The sequence below is a fragment of the Passer montanus genome, unplaced genomic scaffold (assembly GCF_014805655.1).
Source record: "Passer montanus isolate IOZ18808 unplaced genomic scaffold, ASM1480565v1 scaffold104, whole genome shotgun sequence".
Lineage (NCBI taxonomy): Eukaryota > Metazoa > Chordata > Aves > Passeriformes > Passeridae > Passer > Passer montanus.
This window is the reverse complement of record NW_024356948.1, coordinates 245,520-261,094: the sequence shown is the minus strand read 5'-3', so window position 1 is coordinate 261,094 and position 15,575 is coordinate 245,520. Positions and strand designations below refer to the sequence as shown.

Below are 15,575 nucleotides of genomic sequence, written 5' to 3'. Positions count from 1 at the left end.
CCTTTTCTGGAATTCTGTGCAGTAGTGATGTTCTGTCACTTCCTGTTCTGGAGAACTGTGTTGTTTATTCATGGCACCCAGTTATGTGCTTGACATACATGCCATACTTGCTTAAGCACTTCCTAGAAAAGTTGAGACCATTGTCACCCTCCTGGGAACAGGCAGCTTCTGATTGTGTTCTGCCTCTAACCCAGTGACACCTCAAGCTTGTAAGGCTGTTGCAGGCCCACTTCCTCATTCAGATGAAACTAGCAGAATTCCTGCAGTAGCAGGGCATGGTCTTACATTTCTCATGCATTCAGGATAGAAAAAAGGAGGGGGAGCAGTTTGTTCAAGTTTTTGGAGACCCTGTCACAGTTCTCTGACTTCTTTCCTGTGGTAGTAGTTGGTGTAGCTGAAGTCTAGAATGTCAGTACATACATGGTTCTTTGCTCTCAGCATGTTCCAGCAGAACTGTGGCAGGATTCAGGAGACTGTAGTTTGCTTTAGTAATTTTTTAATGCTTCCTGAATGTTCAGATCAGAAACACCCAAAAAAAATAATAAACAAGCACAAAAAACCCCAAACAACTCAACAGGTTCATGTTTCTATTTTAGACTGCTCTTGTTCTTCTCTCTTCTGTGCTCTTCCAAACTAGGTGTTTGTTAGGATGACAGATATGCAAATAAAACAAGCCTAGGCCCCTGATCCATCACTGTAGTATCTGCCTCTTACCAAAGAATATTCCAGATCAAAATTTATATGTTAATTGACTTAATCATGTTGTATCTGCCACTGTTGATGCCTGTATTTTGATTTATATGAATATATGTGTACCTGGAAACTTGTAGCTCTGCTTTGCTTTTCTTCAGATTATGATGATCAAGGGTTCTTTTTTGGTTTCGGGTTTTTTTTGGGTTTTTTTTTGTTTTGTTTTTTTTTGTTTGTTTGTTTGTGTGTTTTTGGATAGGTTTTTTTTGGTATATTTTTACACAGAGAGATTGAATAATTCCTTCAGGTCACAGCCAGGTCTAGCCCTCCACAGATCTTCTCAATATCTCAGATACCAAGTTTGTCTGTTTAACCAGAGTAGGTTTACTGAAATCTAGTCCCTCATCTGTCCACCAGCGTGGTGGACAAACAGATGTGCTCTTCACATGTGTCATCCGAGCACATGGTCGTCACAGTCTGGAAGTCTCCATGTCTGCCTGTTCTTTCTCATGTTCAGTTTCATGGCCAGGCTGGTTGTGAAAATCAATGCAGAGTTTGTAGACTAGAACACCAAAAAGACTCCCCAGAATTGGAGCTGTGACTGGGATCCACCACCAGGAATGATGAGCCCTAAAATGAAACACAGAAGAGGCAGCTGGTGAGCCAGACTGGAACCACTGCCCTGCCACCACATCCTGCAGGATGAGCAGGACTGAGCTGTGTGAGCAGAGGAGTCTGTTCCACTCCAGGCACTAAGCCTACAATTGGCTTAGATAAATTCACTGTCCCCCCCACATAACTGCTGGAGGGAAGGTCATTTTCCCCATCAGCATGGAAAGGTGGCTCCACACTGCAGGTTTTTTGTTCTCCAAAAGAAATGGGCTGTGTGGTCTTGATGAGTGGGACTCTCAGACAGACATAGGCATTTTGCCTCCCTGTTTCCAGTAAAATCTGTGACTCCTCTACTGAGCTCTTGAATATATTTTCTGGGAATTTAAGGAAAGTGGGCATCCAGGACTCTGGTAATGATTTCCCCATAGCCATAATATTACACCATCTTACTAGATAGATGAAGGCAAGGTTTCATGTCCAAATTCAGACTCTGAATTTAGGAGACCTGTTCAGCAATCCACCCACGTTTAGGTGAGCTGCATTCTGGCTCTCTGCTCCCTGCAAAAACCAGCTGGATCTCCAGTGAACAGGCAGACAGTTTGGTGCCCAAACTGAGGTATCCGAGTGTCAAGGTGAATCCCATGCCAGAGAATCAGTGTACTCCAAATTTTGTGTACATAATGCACAAGACTCATGTAGGTACAACCCTCACGCTCTGCAGTGATACCATCACTTGGTCCAAAGAAAATAGGCTTCATGGCACATTTTATCTTGTAAAAAGAGCAAAACCAGTCACTCACGTGAAGACAAATAGGCTTCATGGCACATTTTATCTTGTACTTATCTCCTCCCCTGGCAAGCTGAGCAGAGTAAAAAGAGCACAACCAGTCACTCACGTGAAGACGGCCGTTCCCCAGCCAGCGATTGCCGTGAAGATCCGGGGGGGCAGATCCCTGGAGGGGTTTATGGCATAGCCTGTGTTCAGCCCCATTCCCAGGCCAATGCCCAGGACCAGCACACCCGTGAGCATGGGCTGAGCACCTTTGGTGGCTGCATTGTTTTTCTCATCATGGATGACTAGGATACCCAGGATCAGCATAACTGTTGCTGTAAACTGCAGGAACAGAAAAGGGAGAGGAACAGGTCAGGAGAGAGAATGGGGAAAGTTGAAAGATCCTGCTCAGCAGAGCAGAAGAGACTTCCCAGAATGAAAGAGCAGATGAGATTAATGGTCTGGTCAAGGCAGGAGGGACCCAAATATTACTCCCTCCTCACAGGTGGACTGAAGAAAATTCTTTTCTCAGCAAAAACCTAATCACCAAGACTGATACAAACTTCTCAGCAATGTCATCTCTCTCTATCTTTCAAGACAGGGAAATGGGTTATTTAAAATACATTCTGTCTAATAAGAGCAGAGCCATAACAAACTGCTCACGAGACAAACCTGATCATCCCTAGAGGAAGTGGTGTTTTCTACAGCCTGTATGCAGATATCAGATTCTCACCTGGGAAACTGAATTTCCCATCAGTGACTACACAGCTGGCATTTGTAGATTTGCAGTGCCCAGGACATCAAGAAGCATAGTTTTCATAGAAGTGGTGACACCTGTCTCTTTCTGCTTCAGAAAATGAAGCTGGAGAGACTTCATCTGTTTGCACAGACACCAGCAAAGCCAGAAACTGCAGCTTTTGGCAAGGTGCTGTCACTCTTATTTGCTTTCTTATGCATCAAGGTCACTGGTCCACAGGGGGTGAGGGCATCCACTCCCCACCTCTAGGCTCTTCCACCATCCTGTTCATCATACCCAGGCAGGAGTTTTGTCAGCTCAGAGTCCAAATCACAGGCTTCCAAAGATTTGCATTGGAAGTGAATCTGCCTTCTCTAGTGTCTCAGTGCCCCACATCCCCTGAAGAATCCCTTTCCCATTTCTGGGCATCTGGACACTGCACTGTAAGCTGGGAATGCACTGCAAACAGTCTCAATGGATCTGTTCAAACACAGAGCTAGTCCAGGCTGTGCTCATGTGGAGACAGTGCCAGGCTCTCTGTGCTGGGGAGGGACAGCCAGCACAGCTGCCGAGGAGCATGGAGAGGGTGTAGAATCCAATGAGGGAAGGAACAGTTCTGCCCAGAACCCAGAAGAGATAGCTGGTGATACAGCTCAGCTTCTCACTGCTTGAACAGGATGCAGGGAAGGTGTCTGGAGGGCCCCTGGACCAAGCTGTGGAGCAGCCTACATGTATTAAGCTCTGGGCAGAACTCTTTAGGCTTCCTGAGCCACTAAGGTGCCTTTGATCTTACCTCACAGACACCTGCCTGGATGCTGGGCTCCTTGGGAAAGCAGGTTGTGGCTGTGTCTGTGCATGTAGGGCTGTGGGGACCTGTGTCAGCCCTGCAGCAGCACCTGTAACCGCCCACCTTCTCCTGGCACACCACAGCCATTCCCACTGACCTCTGTGAAGAAGGCTCCCTTCAAGGATACATTGGAAGCAGGGTACGTAGAGAAGATCATCGCTGTGGCAGTTGGTCCTGTCACTGTAAAGCTCCCATTGGTGTAGGCATAAATAGTCTCTAGGAGAAGTGGGAATTATGGAAGTTAGAACAGCATTTCGTCCCACAGGACACACACACAAGTCCACCTGCTGCAGCCAGCACAGGCATCAGGGAGAAGGGAGGCAGTGGAGGATGTCATGGAGGTGACACACTCCTCACAGAGCATGATCTCACCAATATCTTACCCACAGACTTTAGTCTGCACTCCCTTACACCTACCAGCTCCCTATCCCTGCTCCAGGGGTAGCCTGGGTGGTCTGGATGCACTGGAGGCCTCCAACCCTCTGCCCCTCAGAGACATGCTGGAGACAGTGGCTAGTGGGTCCTCTGCTCACAGCTCAAAACCCCAAATGGCTGCAAACCTGTGTTCCACAGAGCAGTAGAGTCCCCCCAGAGCTCCAGCAGCACCTAATACACAGTAATGCCTGTAAATAAAGCCCCTGCAGACCTGGCAACAAAATGCTGACAAAATGCAGCAACTGCCCTTCTGCTGAAGACAGATCTTGGAAGTGGGATTGCCCTGAGTAAAAGGAGCTGTGTTCTCCAGGATGTGTATCCTTCCCAGAGGTATGTCTGGGACCTGCTCTGAACTCGAGCTGTGGTCTGTCCCACAACCCAGGAGTTTGCCCTCCTCACCCCAAATTCATGCTGGGTACTGCAAAAGAACGTATTTTGACAACACTGTGGGTTGACTGAAATTATGCCTACAGCAACTTCTGTGTAAAAGACACAACCCTACCATAGTAGAGAGCAAAGACGGTGGCTGCTGCTGTAAAGGAGCCCAGGAACTGGCCAGTTATGTAAGCTACAAGCGTTGTCCAGGAGATGTTTCCTAAAACACATTGTGTAATGGTGATAGCAGCATTCAGATGAGCTCCTGCAAAATCACAGAAAAAAAGAGGCCTCAACACTGATGCAGCTGGTTTGGAACATGTGACGTGGTGGATGCCCCATCCCTAGAAACACTCAAGGCCAGGTTGGACGGGGCTCTGAGCAACCTGCTCTAGTTGATGTTTCTGCACATTGCAGGGTAGTTGGACTGGATAAACTTAAAAAAGGACCCTTCCAACCCAAACTATTCTGTTGTTCTATGCCCCATGCCCCACAGTAATCACCCAGACAGACCCAGAACACCAAGACTCTCTCAGGTCAGGGTATTATTCCTGCAAAAACACAAAATTATCCTTTCTCTCTCTACAGCTGAATCATGCAGGTATAAGAGCTCCTAGCTTGTCTTCTGAGAATTGCATAGACCACAGGCTGCCTCCAGAGACTGAGTCATCTCTCCTGTCAGATATATTACATGACCTGTCATGTCATCTCTCTTGGGATGGCATGAGTTTCCCTATGAGTTTCTCAATGAGCTTCTCCTTACTGAGCTTAAAAAGAGGCCATACTTCAGCACATTTTAAGTAGCTACTGGTAGATGAGGACCTGTGTTTTCATGGAAGACTTTCTGTGGAGGAGGTTGGTATCACAATGGTGCCTTTGAAGACTAAGTGGGTCTGGGTCTCATGCCCATGGTGCAAACTACATGTGTTGTCCAGGCCTCCTATCCCCAGGAGTCTAGAGAAAATATTTCTTTTTCCTGCCCGATAGATAGAAACTTTGAGGGTCAGTAAATGTTCCAGCCTTCATTACCATCTTCTACTCCAGAATCCAAAAGGGGTAAGATGCAGGCACCCATTATTTCATCAATGTGCAGGACAGAGTGAAGTGGAAGTGCATGTACAACAATCACAACTGGAATGGGGGCAGTCCCTTGTTAGACCCTCTGCTCTTTTGTGGGTATGGCCAGCCATTTCAGAGACTACAAAAAGTATCTTGTGGAGCAGATGAAGCCAAATTACTATGTCAGGAAGGTGTGAAGTTTGTTTTATAACCATACTGTTGCTGGCTGAGCTGAGATTCCTTCTGCACTGCCCTCTGCCCTCAACAGATCAGCTCCTTCTCAAAAGTCACTTGGGACTGCAGGACCTACTTTTCCTCCATCTGCTTTTCCCAGGATGTTTCCACCAGCTCCAAAAAGACAAGAAAATCAAGAGCTTACTGCTCCTGACTGCTTACATGGAAATTTTTTCCTTTCCAAGGCAACCACAGGTTTGGACCTCTGTCTATTCCAACAGTTCAAGAGCAAGGAGTTGCTTTAACTTTCTGCCCATTAGGGCCCTTAATGTTTTCTCTTGGTGCTAAAGAATGCAGAAATTGCAGAAGGCAAAGGTAATGCTTTTGTCATGTGAAGGATGCTACCGCTTGGCCCCAAAACACCACTTCCCAAGTTCATGTGGGGCATCTGTGCATGGGGATGTGTGATAAGGAAAAAATTTGCATACCATTCCTTTTGCAAGTCAGCAGTAAGCTCTCCTTCTCAATAAATTATTTACTTCCACATGGATTGTATCAGCAGCAGTTTTGGGAGCTCCCTGTCTCCTTGGGCCATGTTGGCATGTCCCAAATGGGGGAGCTGCTGAAACCTGGCTCTGCTGGCCACAACAGAAGGGGCTGGCCAGTCCTCCTCCCCTCTCCCTGCCCCACTTGCCCTGTCACAGCTCAGAACACAAGTTTGGGGTCAGTATTCTGTACGTATGCTGTGCATGCCTTGTCCCTGTCCTCGCCTGCTTTTCTTGCCTGAGGACTCTAGGACTGCTTTCTTTAGGTGAGGCCACTGCCCATACCATAAGACACCCCTCCACATCCCACTCCTCCTGTCCCCAGTGCCCATGGCCTTTTTGGGACATGGACATCTCCCACGCCTGGCAGTGCTGCTCACCAGATATTCTTCCAGCCGCATAGATGCCCAAGGTAACACCAATGCCAAAAGCTATATTGATGCTCAGATACTGACCACTGTTTCCTTTTCCCAATACCACTTGTGCCACAGAGGACAAGCCAAAAACCTGTGTAAAAAAAAAAAGGAGTGTTAAAAGCATTTTTGTTGCTGTGGTAGACTGAGCTTCTTTGCTATTTTTTCTGCAAAAGTAATGAGCTCCAAAAGACAGGAAGTCTCTAAGGTGTCAGAAGACAAAGAACAGCCTTGCCCTGCAAAAATTGAAGTGATACCTGAGATTGGTGCCCACCAAACCAAACTAGGCACTCTCATTATGGTTGGGTATGGGGAGACAAACCCCAGACACTCACACCAAGAGCTGAAGCTCACTGGGGTCATTCACACAGCTACACTGCAGATGTCTCTGCCTTAAACCAAGGACGTGAAATGGGGAGCATCACCGTGGACCCCTGGGAGGCAACATCCAAGGTGGATGGAAGGAGGAGGGTGTGCAAATTCTTACTGTCCTTCTTTTCCTGGTGTGCAATTTATTGACTAAATATGTGTTTTGGGCAGCACACAGCTATTTGCCAAACTCAATTCTAATTTTGGTAACATTCGAGAAAAAGACAAGAAAGGAAATTGAGGTTTAACTTTCCCATTCAACACATATATTTTCAGTTTGGAAACAGCCAAAGTTTTAGTGGTTTTTTAGTGACTAAAGGAGAACCAGGGGAAAAACTAGAGATAAATGCTCCTCAGCAGGAAAACACATATTCAAGATATTTCTCTGTCCTGAAAGAGTGAATTCTGTTTCATGCTTTTGATGTGGTAAGAGTGGAAAAATCAGTTCTTTGCATGCTCTTACGCTGAAATCTAGAGAAGGACGAGGCATCTCTTGGGGTTTCTGCCTCACAAACCACTGAGGGTTTGGAAAGTGTGTCCTGTTCCTTGGTCTCCATTGATATTTATAAAAGGTGACATGTCTTTCAAAGACAAGAAAGTCAGTATGTTCTCCAGCACATTGTCTGCTTCCCCTCGCTGCTTTCAGACATCACCGAAATCCCCTGTTCCCCAGAGAGGCTGCTCTTCTTATCACTCTTGTGACACAGACCACACTCTGTGCTCTGCACAGAGCTGCAGCCCCCACAGTGTCAGGCCCTTTCACTGTGCCTCAGCAAAACCTCCCAGAAACAGTTTGTGATGTCCCCTTAACATCTGCAAATTACACAAATTCTGCCTCTGATTTTTCCATCTCTCTTTTTCATCTCTGATTTTTCCAAGGCCAGATACAAAAGACAAAAAATATGTAAGGCACAAGTTTTGCAGGAGAGCACACGGTGCAGAGAGAGGGTTGCAGAGGAGGAGACATGACTGTGCATAAACAGCACTGTCCTGAAAAAAACCCCACAAAATAGGACACAGAATCTGTTTTTCAGCACGGATTCAAACTTCTGTTTTCTTCCTGTATCCTCACAGTCCCAAAGCATGATTTATTTCAATTTCTTCTTCCCTAGACCTTGTGCTACTTAGTTCTGCTGCCTGGTTCCTCTTACCAACTGCCTGTCCATTAAACTGAAAGGCCCTGGGGTGAGTGTTACCATCCAAACAACAGCCATTCAGGCATCCTGGAGGTGCCTGAACACAGCCAGAACATCCAGGACACTGCCTGTTGCACTGAGGGCCAAGGTCTGCTGAAGATTTGGGTGCTCTCTGCTTTGTTCTGATGCTGGATGCCGTTTGTCTTCAGCCCTTGATGGGGCCCAGGTGCCCTCCTTTTCTCTCTTCCCTCACATGGATCAATGAAGGAAGAGCCAGTGTGAGCTGCAGGCTGCAAAACCTGCCTTGTACTGTCAGAGTGCAGAGTAAATTATCCACCTCATACTGCTCCCTGACAGGACGACCCTGAAGTTGTTCTTTATCACCTGGAAACTTCTACCACCAAATAACAGAGAATGGAAAAGGCAAAAGTATTTGCTAAGCTGCTGCAGAGGACTCATAGATGTCAGTACTCTGGCTTTTTATGGATGAAAAACTACCTGGAAGTGAAATTCAAAGAGCTGGATGTGCAAAATTACACAGTAAAAAGCAGCCATGCTCTGGACAGTTGTTGTCCTTGGAAATTAGTGCCTTTCTTGGTACAGAAAGCTGTGTCAGAAGGTCCCTATGCTTACACAAATCTAAATGTCTTCCTCTTTAAAACTCCAAGTGCAAGTTATTTAGGTTATGCCCAGCCTTTGCATGCCAGCCTCTGTCCAGTCTAAAGTGTCTCATCCCAGGCTAAGTCCAGGTGTGGTAAATTGGCACAGATAGACACTGGGCTTTTTCAGAGGGAGGATCTCATTCTGCTCTGTTGATCAAACACTCAAAATCTCTGGTCCCAGTGGGAACTTCACCCCCACCAACCCCCACAGTGACTGCAAAACCTTCCTAATCCTCTACCAAACATTTCTAAAGCAGCCCAGGCACTCAAACCCACTGAATTATCTTTTTGTGAAACAGATCCCTCAGGCAAGGGGGCAGTTTATGTATGATTTACATAAGCACTGTTCGATTGGCAGCAAGAAAATCAAAAGTGAAATCCTGGCATGCTTCACACCCTGTAATTACATTTCCTAATGGTGGGTTGTGGTTCTGGAGAATTTCTCTGTAAAGTTCATTACCCTGGCAACCCTGAGGGAAAGATGGATGAATGCTATTTTCATTTTGCAGCACCTGTCAGTGATGAAGAGTCCAGGTCTGGTCCCCAGACCAGTTCAGACCCCCCCAGCTACACCACACCTCTGGCACAGCAGAAGGAAAAGCCTCCATTTACTGTATGGGATCTTCTATAAGCATTGCAGACACTACTCTTTGATTTCATTCCCAAACTCTTCCTTAATTTTCTCCTAGAAGAGAACTGAAAGAGCAACAGGTCCAGAAAGGGCAGTGGAGCTGGAAAGGGGTCCACAGCAGCACAAGTTTGATGAGGAGCAGCTGCAGGAGCTGGGGATGTTCAGTCTGGATAAAAGGGGCTCAGGGAGGACCTGATCACTCTCTCCAGCTCCCTGACAGGAGGGTATAGGCAGAGGGCTAGTCTCTTCTCCCATGTAACAAGTGACAGAGCAAAAGGAAATGGCCTCAAATTGTGCCAGGGGAGGATTAGATTGGATAGTAGGAAAAATCTGTTCACCAGCAGGATTGTCAATCATTGGAACATGCTGCCCAAAGAAATGGTGTGTTTAGAGATATTGAATATATATAATACCTTGGAGGTACTTAAAAGACATGTAGTTGTGGCACTTAGGGACATGGTTTAGTGGTGACCTCCACAGTGCCAGGTTAATGCTTGAACTCTTAAAGGTCTTTCCCAACCTAAATAATTCTGTGATGTTTTAATTCTATCCCATCACCCACCTCCCTTTCCCTGCATTACTTTTTTGCTCCAGAAGGTTTTTGGCAGATGGTCTGCCTGCTGGGAAGCTGCCACCCCACCAAAGCAGAGGGGTGAGCAGCAGCAGCCAGCCACTGGGCAACCCTGAGGATGTGGTAGAAAACTACTGACCTTACAAACCGCTGCCTTAAATGGCTGCACACACACAAACACACACATGCACATGCACAGACTCCTCCTTACCATGAGGATGAACGTTCCCAGTGCCTCTGCCAGCATCCCCCTTACAGCAGTGTTATGAATCCTGAGCGCCTTCTTAGTCTTCTCCAGCATTCTCCCCGCCTCCTTGAAGCCGCCTGCACGCTCCTGTTGTGATGGCACACTTCACTGCACTGAGACAGGTTACCCTTTGAAACTTGGCACCCTCTCTTCACCCCCAGACACCTTTTCTCCTTTGGTTAACCATGAACAAGACAATGAAGCAGCAGCTAGCTTCAAAGTCTTTCCCCCACCCCTTCCCTCCCTCCCCCATATACCTTCCTGTAAAAGCTCTATGGTAGGGATGCAATATTTCTGTTATGAGGGCATTGGTGACACTGTGCCTCTGCCCAGAAGAGCCTAACCCCAGAGCAGTGGAGCTGTCAAGAGCCTTGATGTGCTCCTGAAGCCTGTCTTTCTCCTTAACCTTTTCCACGGGACCTGAACGGGAATTTTGGCTCTGCTCTGGTGGTAGTTTGATACTGGATTTTCTAAACAGATTGGATTGGGACTGTTTGCCTGTGCAAGACCATTGGATACATCTTCTGCAGCATGGATGCTCTGCCTGGAGCTGGTGTGCTCTGCTGTCTGCAGCTGGGAAGAGCACAGTGCATTGTTTCAGGTGCGATATTTGCTCTTGTTGAATGCACCTGTGCATTCTGCAGGTGCCTTCACACTCACGGAGAGCCTTGCCACCAGCCACCCTGTCTGTCCTCTCATACAGGACAAGGAGAAGCCAACTTCAGCAAGGAGACGTGGCTCAAGAGAGCTTCAATCTTACCTGGCTGCCAGAGCAGAACCACTGCTGTCCTGATTCCTCCTCCATCTCATTCCCTCTGCCTATCTCCCTGCTCACCAGCTGCTCTTACCTTTCCACGGTGAAAAGGTTTTAATACCTTTGCTTAATCATGGAAAAACTTATATCCACTGAACACTCAAGACCTTTTCCTTCAAGCCTTTTCTGGTTATTTGCTGGTTTTCTTCACCTTCCTCTCAACCTGCTGCAGCTTCTCAGTGTGGCTCTGGAGGGGACAGCTCTGCAGAAGGGTCAGCAGCTTCCCTGACAGGGACATGGTGCTCTGCTCATGCTGCCCCTGGCCTCGCCTCCCTCTCCTCTACTGCATGGCAAAAGTTCATGAGCTTTTCTTTCACCCACAGGGCACTCAGCAGCTGTATGGAAGAACCTGGGAAACTGATTCTCCTCTCTGCCCCATAGATCATTGTATGTCTTGTGGCAGGGAGAGTTTTATGTACTGGGGTAATCCCTCCTCCAGTGACAGATTAGCTATTGACCTCATTGAACACCTGGCTAAATATGCAGTAAATTACTGGTCTGTCTCTGATACTGAGGATCATTTAATTATGATGGATGATAATCACGCTGCTTGCAAGGGTGTTTCTACAGCATATTTCTAGGTGGGAAGGTTTCTGTCCTGTGGGTCTGTGACCTATGCTGTAGCACAGAACAAACCTTTCTAGGTCACTTCATTCTCTGCCATGCAAATGTTTATTGGTGGAGCACAAACCATGGGTCCTGGAGCAGCAGGTTGGGGTGGTGACAAGACCCTCAAGTTTCTTCTGCTCATGGTGATTTCCAGCTGACTTTACATGTCACCTGAGATCCTGTGTCTCCATGTGCTGGAGATCTCACAGCCTCTCTGATGGACAAGGTATCAGTGGGTCACAACATCCACAATTGGACCTTCAACTTTATTTTTTTTCTCCTAGATCTCAGGGAGCCTTCCAAGTGGATTCCTTCACTGTGTGCAAATAGTGAAGCTGCTGTGTATCTGATAGGTTTTGTCTCCTGCATTTTGGCATCAACTGTAGGCATCTCAATATTCTGATTCAGGCTGAAATTGCCACTTTCCTGCTCTGTTCTGTTCCCACTGAACTGCTCTGTTCTCACTTTCTGGTAACACTGGGTTCCCATGGACTTGCAATCTCCTCAGGGAAAAATGCAATCCCAGTTTGCAATAGAACTCTCTGTTTTGGTGATAATATTTGCAGCATAATTCCCAATATTATCACCAAACTCTGTAAAACTCCAGCATGCTTGTAGGAGCTTGTCCTTTTACACAGGTTATTCCACAAGATGGCACTGAGACATTAATTTCTCCCCTTAAGATGTTCAGAAGGGCTTCTCTGTTGGCTGCTGGAAATGTGAGAGTCCTTTAATTTTGAGGTTCTGATGGCCATTTTGAGACATTAAAGTGACCTGCTAGTTTTCAAGGACTGTAAAAATAATGAAGCCATCACCTTTCCAAAGGTCATGTGGGTCAGAGCACCTCTGCTCTGTGAGTACACAAAGTGTGTGAGCCTGTGCCTGAGTTTATAACAAGCAGAGAAAAAAAGGCAGCTCCAAAAGGCAATTCCTCCTCACCTAAAATAAGCATCTGATGCCCGACCCATGAATCATGGTAGATACTGGCACTGTCCCTCCAGTGTCTGCACACAGACATGGAGTGATGGGCTCCAACATGCACCCCCACGACCGCCAGGTGGGCTGGGCTGCCCCTTCTCTCTGCATCCAGACATGATGATCTTGAGCAAGTGCAAGCTAAGTGAGTCAGCCAAGGGCTGGATTGCAAATATCTCCTGGTTTCCCAACAGCAACCTGCTCATACTTGCTCGGTTTCACTTACCCGCAGGGCTGACGAGGATCTCTGGGGTCACTAAATACTGTCCCCTACTGACACAGGCAGCCACACACATCTGCTCTTTGGTGACCTGGCCACTCTGCATTTTAGTGGTAGATGATTGTTGCCCAACTCCTTCTGTTGTACCCTGTTACCAGAATTTGCTGCTCTGCAGATTAGACACTTTCCTCTGATTTTCAGCCAAATTCTCAAAGCCATTTGTCCGTGTGCAGCATTAGCCCATCACAGTCATGAGTTAACTTACTTCTTGTGGGTGCTATCACTTAGTGGTCCTGTAAGGTTGGTTAGAAGAGCATTGACTGCTCATGCTTACTCCATACCACCTCCTGATGTTTGCTTTGATACCCTCACAGGTTGAAATCTCACTCAACAGTGGTCTGACAATGATTTTGCCACATTTTCCACTTTGCATTAAGCAGCCAACTGCTAAACCAAACCCACTTTCCTCCCCAAGACAGGTATGCTTTCAGCAGTATTAATAAAAGTCTCAGTTTGGAAAGGAAAGTTTTGGTACAGTCAAGATCCACTAACAGTTCTGGTGTTGATACCCATTCTAATGAAGAATTAGGAGAAAAATGCCTCTGGGTCCTGCAAGAGCAGCCCTGGGAAGAATGAGGACCCAGGCACTCCAGGGCATTCGGCAAGGAATAACTTCTCTGACTCAATTTGACAGTGCACATACTTCCTCTGCACCCAGGAGCTCATTTATCTCTTAATTAGGCTAATCAGCAGGTGGAACATTGCCACTCCATTCACTTCAGCACTGCTGGTGGAGCATTTTCTCCCCAGAGGCCAAGAGGAGCACAAACAGACAGCTGAGCAGAAGAGCTGCTCACCATGGGCAAGAACAGCTTGTTCCTCAATCTGGCCAAATGAACAGGGCACTAAAGTATCTCCAGTGCTCTTCAGGAAGCAAGACCCAGTCAGAGAGATCATAACAGCACTGGTGTGACTTTTGCTGCCCAGAACAGACCCTGTTTGACATAACCTGGAGCACCTGCTCCCTATGATCTCATGTTCCACACTCATGGTCGGTCTCCTTTTCTTCTTTATGGATGGCAGGCGCCAAGCAAGTCCCACACACCCCATGTGTCTCTCAGCCAATGTCTTTGCTCTCTGTACCACCACCCCCCTCACATTCCCAGGATGAGGGCCTCCACAGCCTTTCAGCTCACCCACTGTCCCTTGCCCTGAAGCCAGCCAAAAGTTCATCACCTGTGCTTGTGGCTCTTCCTCGAAGCCAGGCGTGCTCCCGTCATCCTGGCCAGAAGTGGGAGATGGAGGGACGTTTGGAGATACCTGGCTGGTCATGGGTGGGGTCCTGCTTGGGCAGGGTGCTGCCCTGCCCAGGCTGCTACAGCTTCAGGGCTGCTACAGCTACAGGGCTACTCAGACAGAGGTAATCCGTGAGGTAATGCTGCCAGCAGGAGCAGAATTACTTGTCTTTGTTTGTGTTTAGGGACAGAGCAGGGCTCTGTGTGATGGGGTTGCCAGGGGTGGCCCTGGCCTCATTGTTGGGCAATAGAGTGGAACCCTCCTGCTCACCAGGAACCCATCCACCCCATGCTGGGCCACACTCCTCTGCTCTTGTCTGACTTATCAGGCAGGATGAAGTAATTCTTAAACAGAGCAAAGCATGATGGTTTTTGAGGCACCCTCCAAGCTTTGATCTGTGAAAAGCCCTGGAAAATCTCCCCCACCCACAAATATTTAACAGAGAGGGAAGTGGAGGCACAGGAGTAGATCAGGTCATAGAATCACAGAACGTCAAGGATTAGAAGGGACCTTAAAGAACATCCAGTCCCAATCTGCCCTTGCAGGGACCTCTCCCACTAGACCAGGCTGCTCAGGGCCCTGCCCAACCTGGCCTTTAATGCTTGACAGCAATGGGGCACCCACAGCTTCCCTTGGCAACTTCTTCCACTATCTCACCATCTTCACAGTAAAATATTTTTCCTAATATCTAGTTTACATTTCCCCTGTTTCAGTTTGTACCTATTATTCCCTGTCGTATCACTACAGCTCCTGACAAGAGGTCCCTCTCTGGCTTCCCTGTGGGCCCTTTCAGGTACTGGAAGGTTCTACACAGCCTTCTGTTCTCCAGCCACAATATTCTCAGCCTGTCTTTGTAGGGAAAGTGCTCCAGTCTTCTCATTAACTTAGTGGTCCCCTCTGGACTTTATCTAGCAGTTCCATTTCTTTCTTATGTTTGGGGCACCAGAACTGTGAGCAGCAGAGATCCCACAAGGTACCATGGGATTTCCAACAAGGTCATGCTGGCTCCTCACCTGCCATCATCCCTCATTTCCATGACCACCTTGTTCTTCTGACCTGCTCAGGGCCATGTTCCCACTCCACCCTTCTGTGTGAGAGCACCTGCCTGCCTGTGCTGGGATCTGCTGTGGGGCTGCACAGGCCCAGGCAGAGAGCAGCAGACTCTGTGGGTTCAAGTGCTCTCTCTGAGCCTTGAGCCGCCTGCTCTGCTCTGCTTTCAATCCACAGATAAAGTGAAAGCTGGGAAGATACAGGGCTCACAGGACATCATCACCCTGGAGGAAAGAGCAGACACTCTTTCTCCTAGAGCACAAACACCCACATTCTGTAAGGAGAGATTAAAAGGGAAAGGCTGTAGGCTGGGGGAGGAGACACTGGGTCAGGTAAA

General features: G+C 47.5%; 1 protein-coding gene across 1 annotated transcript; it reads right to left on the bottom strand.

Moving 5' to 3' along the window:
- Nucleotides 1-79: 79 nt before the first annotated feature.
- LOC120506829 (aquaporin-7-like) lies at nucleotides 80-14,257 on the bottom strand. Its single transcript, XM_039718848.1, has 7 exons — nucleotides 14,129-14,257; nucleotides 10,239-10,361; nucleotides 6,626-6,752; nucleotides 4,595-4,732; nucleotides 3,755-3,873; nucleotides 2,199-2,416; nucleotides 80-1,320 (listed from the first exon to the last, which is right to left on the bottom strand). The coding sequence occupies exons 1-7, from the start codon at nucleotides 14,222-14,224 to the stop codon at nucleotides 1,161-1,163; spliced, it is 981 nt and encodes a 326-aa protein (XP_039574782.1). The 5' UTR covers nucleotides 14,225-14,257; the 3' UTR covers nucleotides 80-1,160.
- Between the last annotated feature and the right edge of the window lie 1,318 nt (nucleotides 14,258-15,575).

Excerpts from the sequence above, each read along its gene's own strand:
- LOC120506829 (XM_039718848.1), bottom strand. The coding sequence starts at position 14,224 with ATGACCAGCCAGGTATCTCCAAACGTCCCTCCATCTCCCACTTCTGGC. Across the intron at positions 4,733-6,625 it reads TGCGGCTGGAAGAATATCTG|GAGCTCATCTGAATGCTGCT; the intron begins GTGAGCAGCACT and ends GTGATTTTGCAG. Across the intron at positions 1,321-2,198 it reads TGGGGAACGGCCGTCTTCAC|GGCTCATCATTCCTGGTGGT; the intron begins GTGAGTGACTGG and ends GTTTCATTTTAG.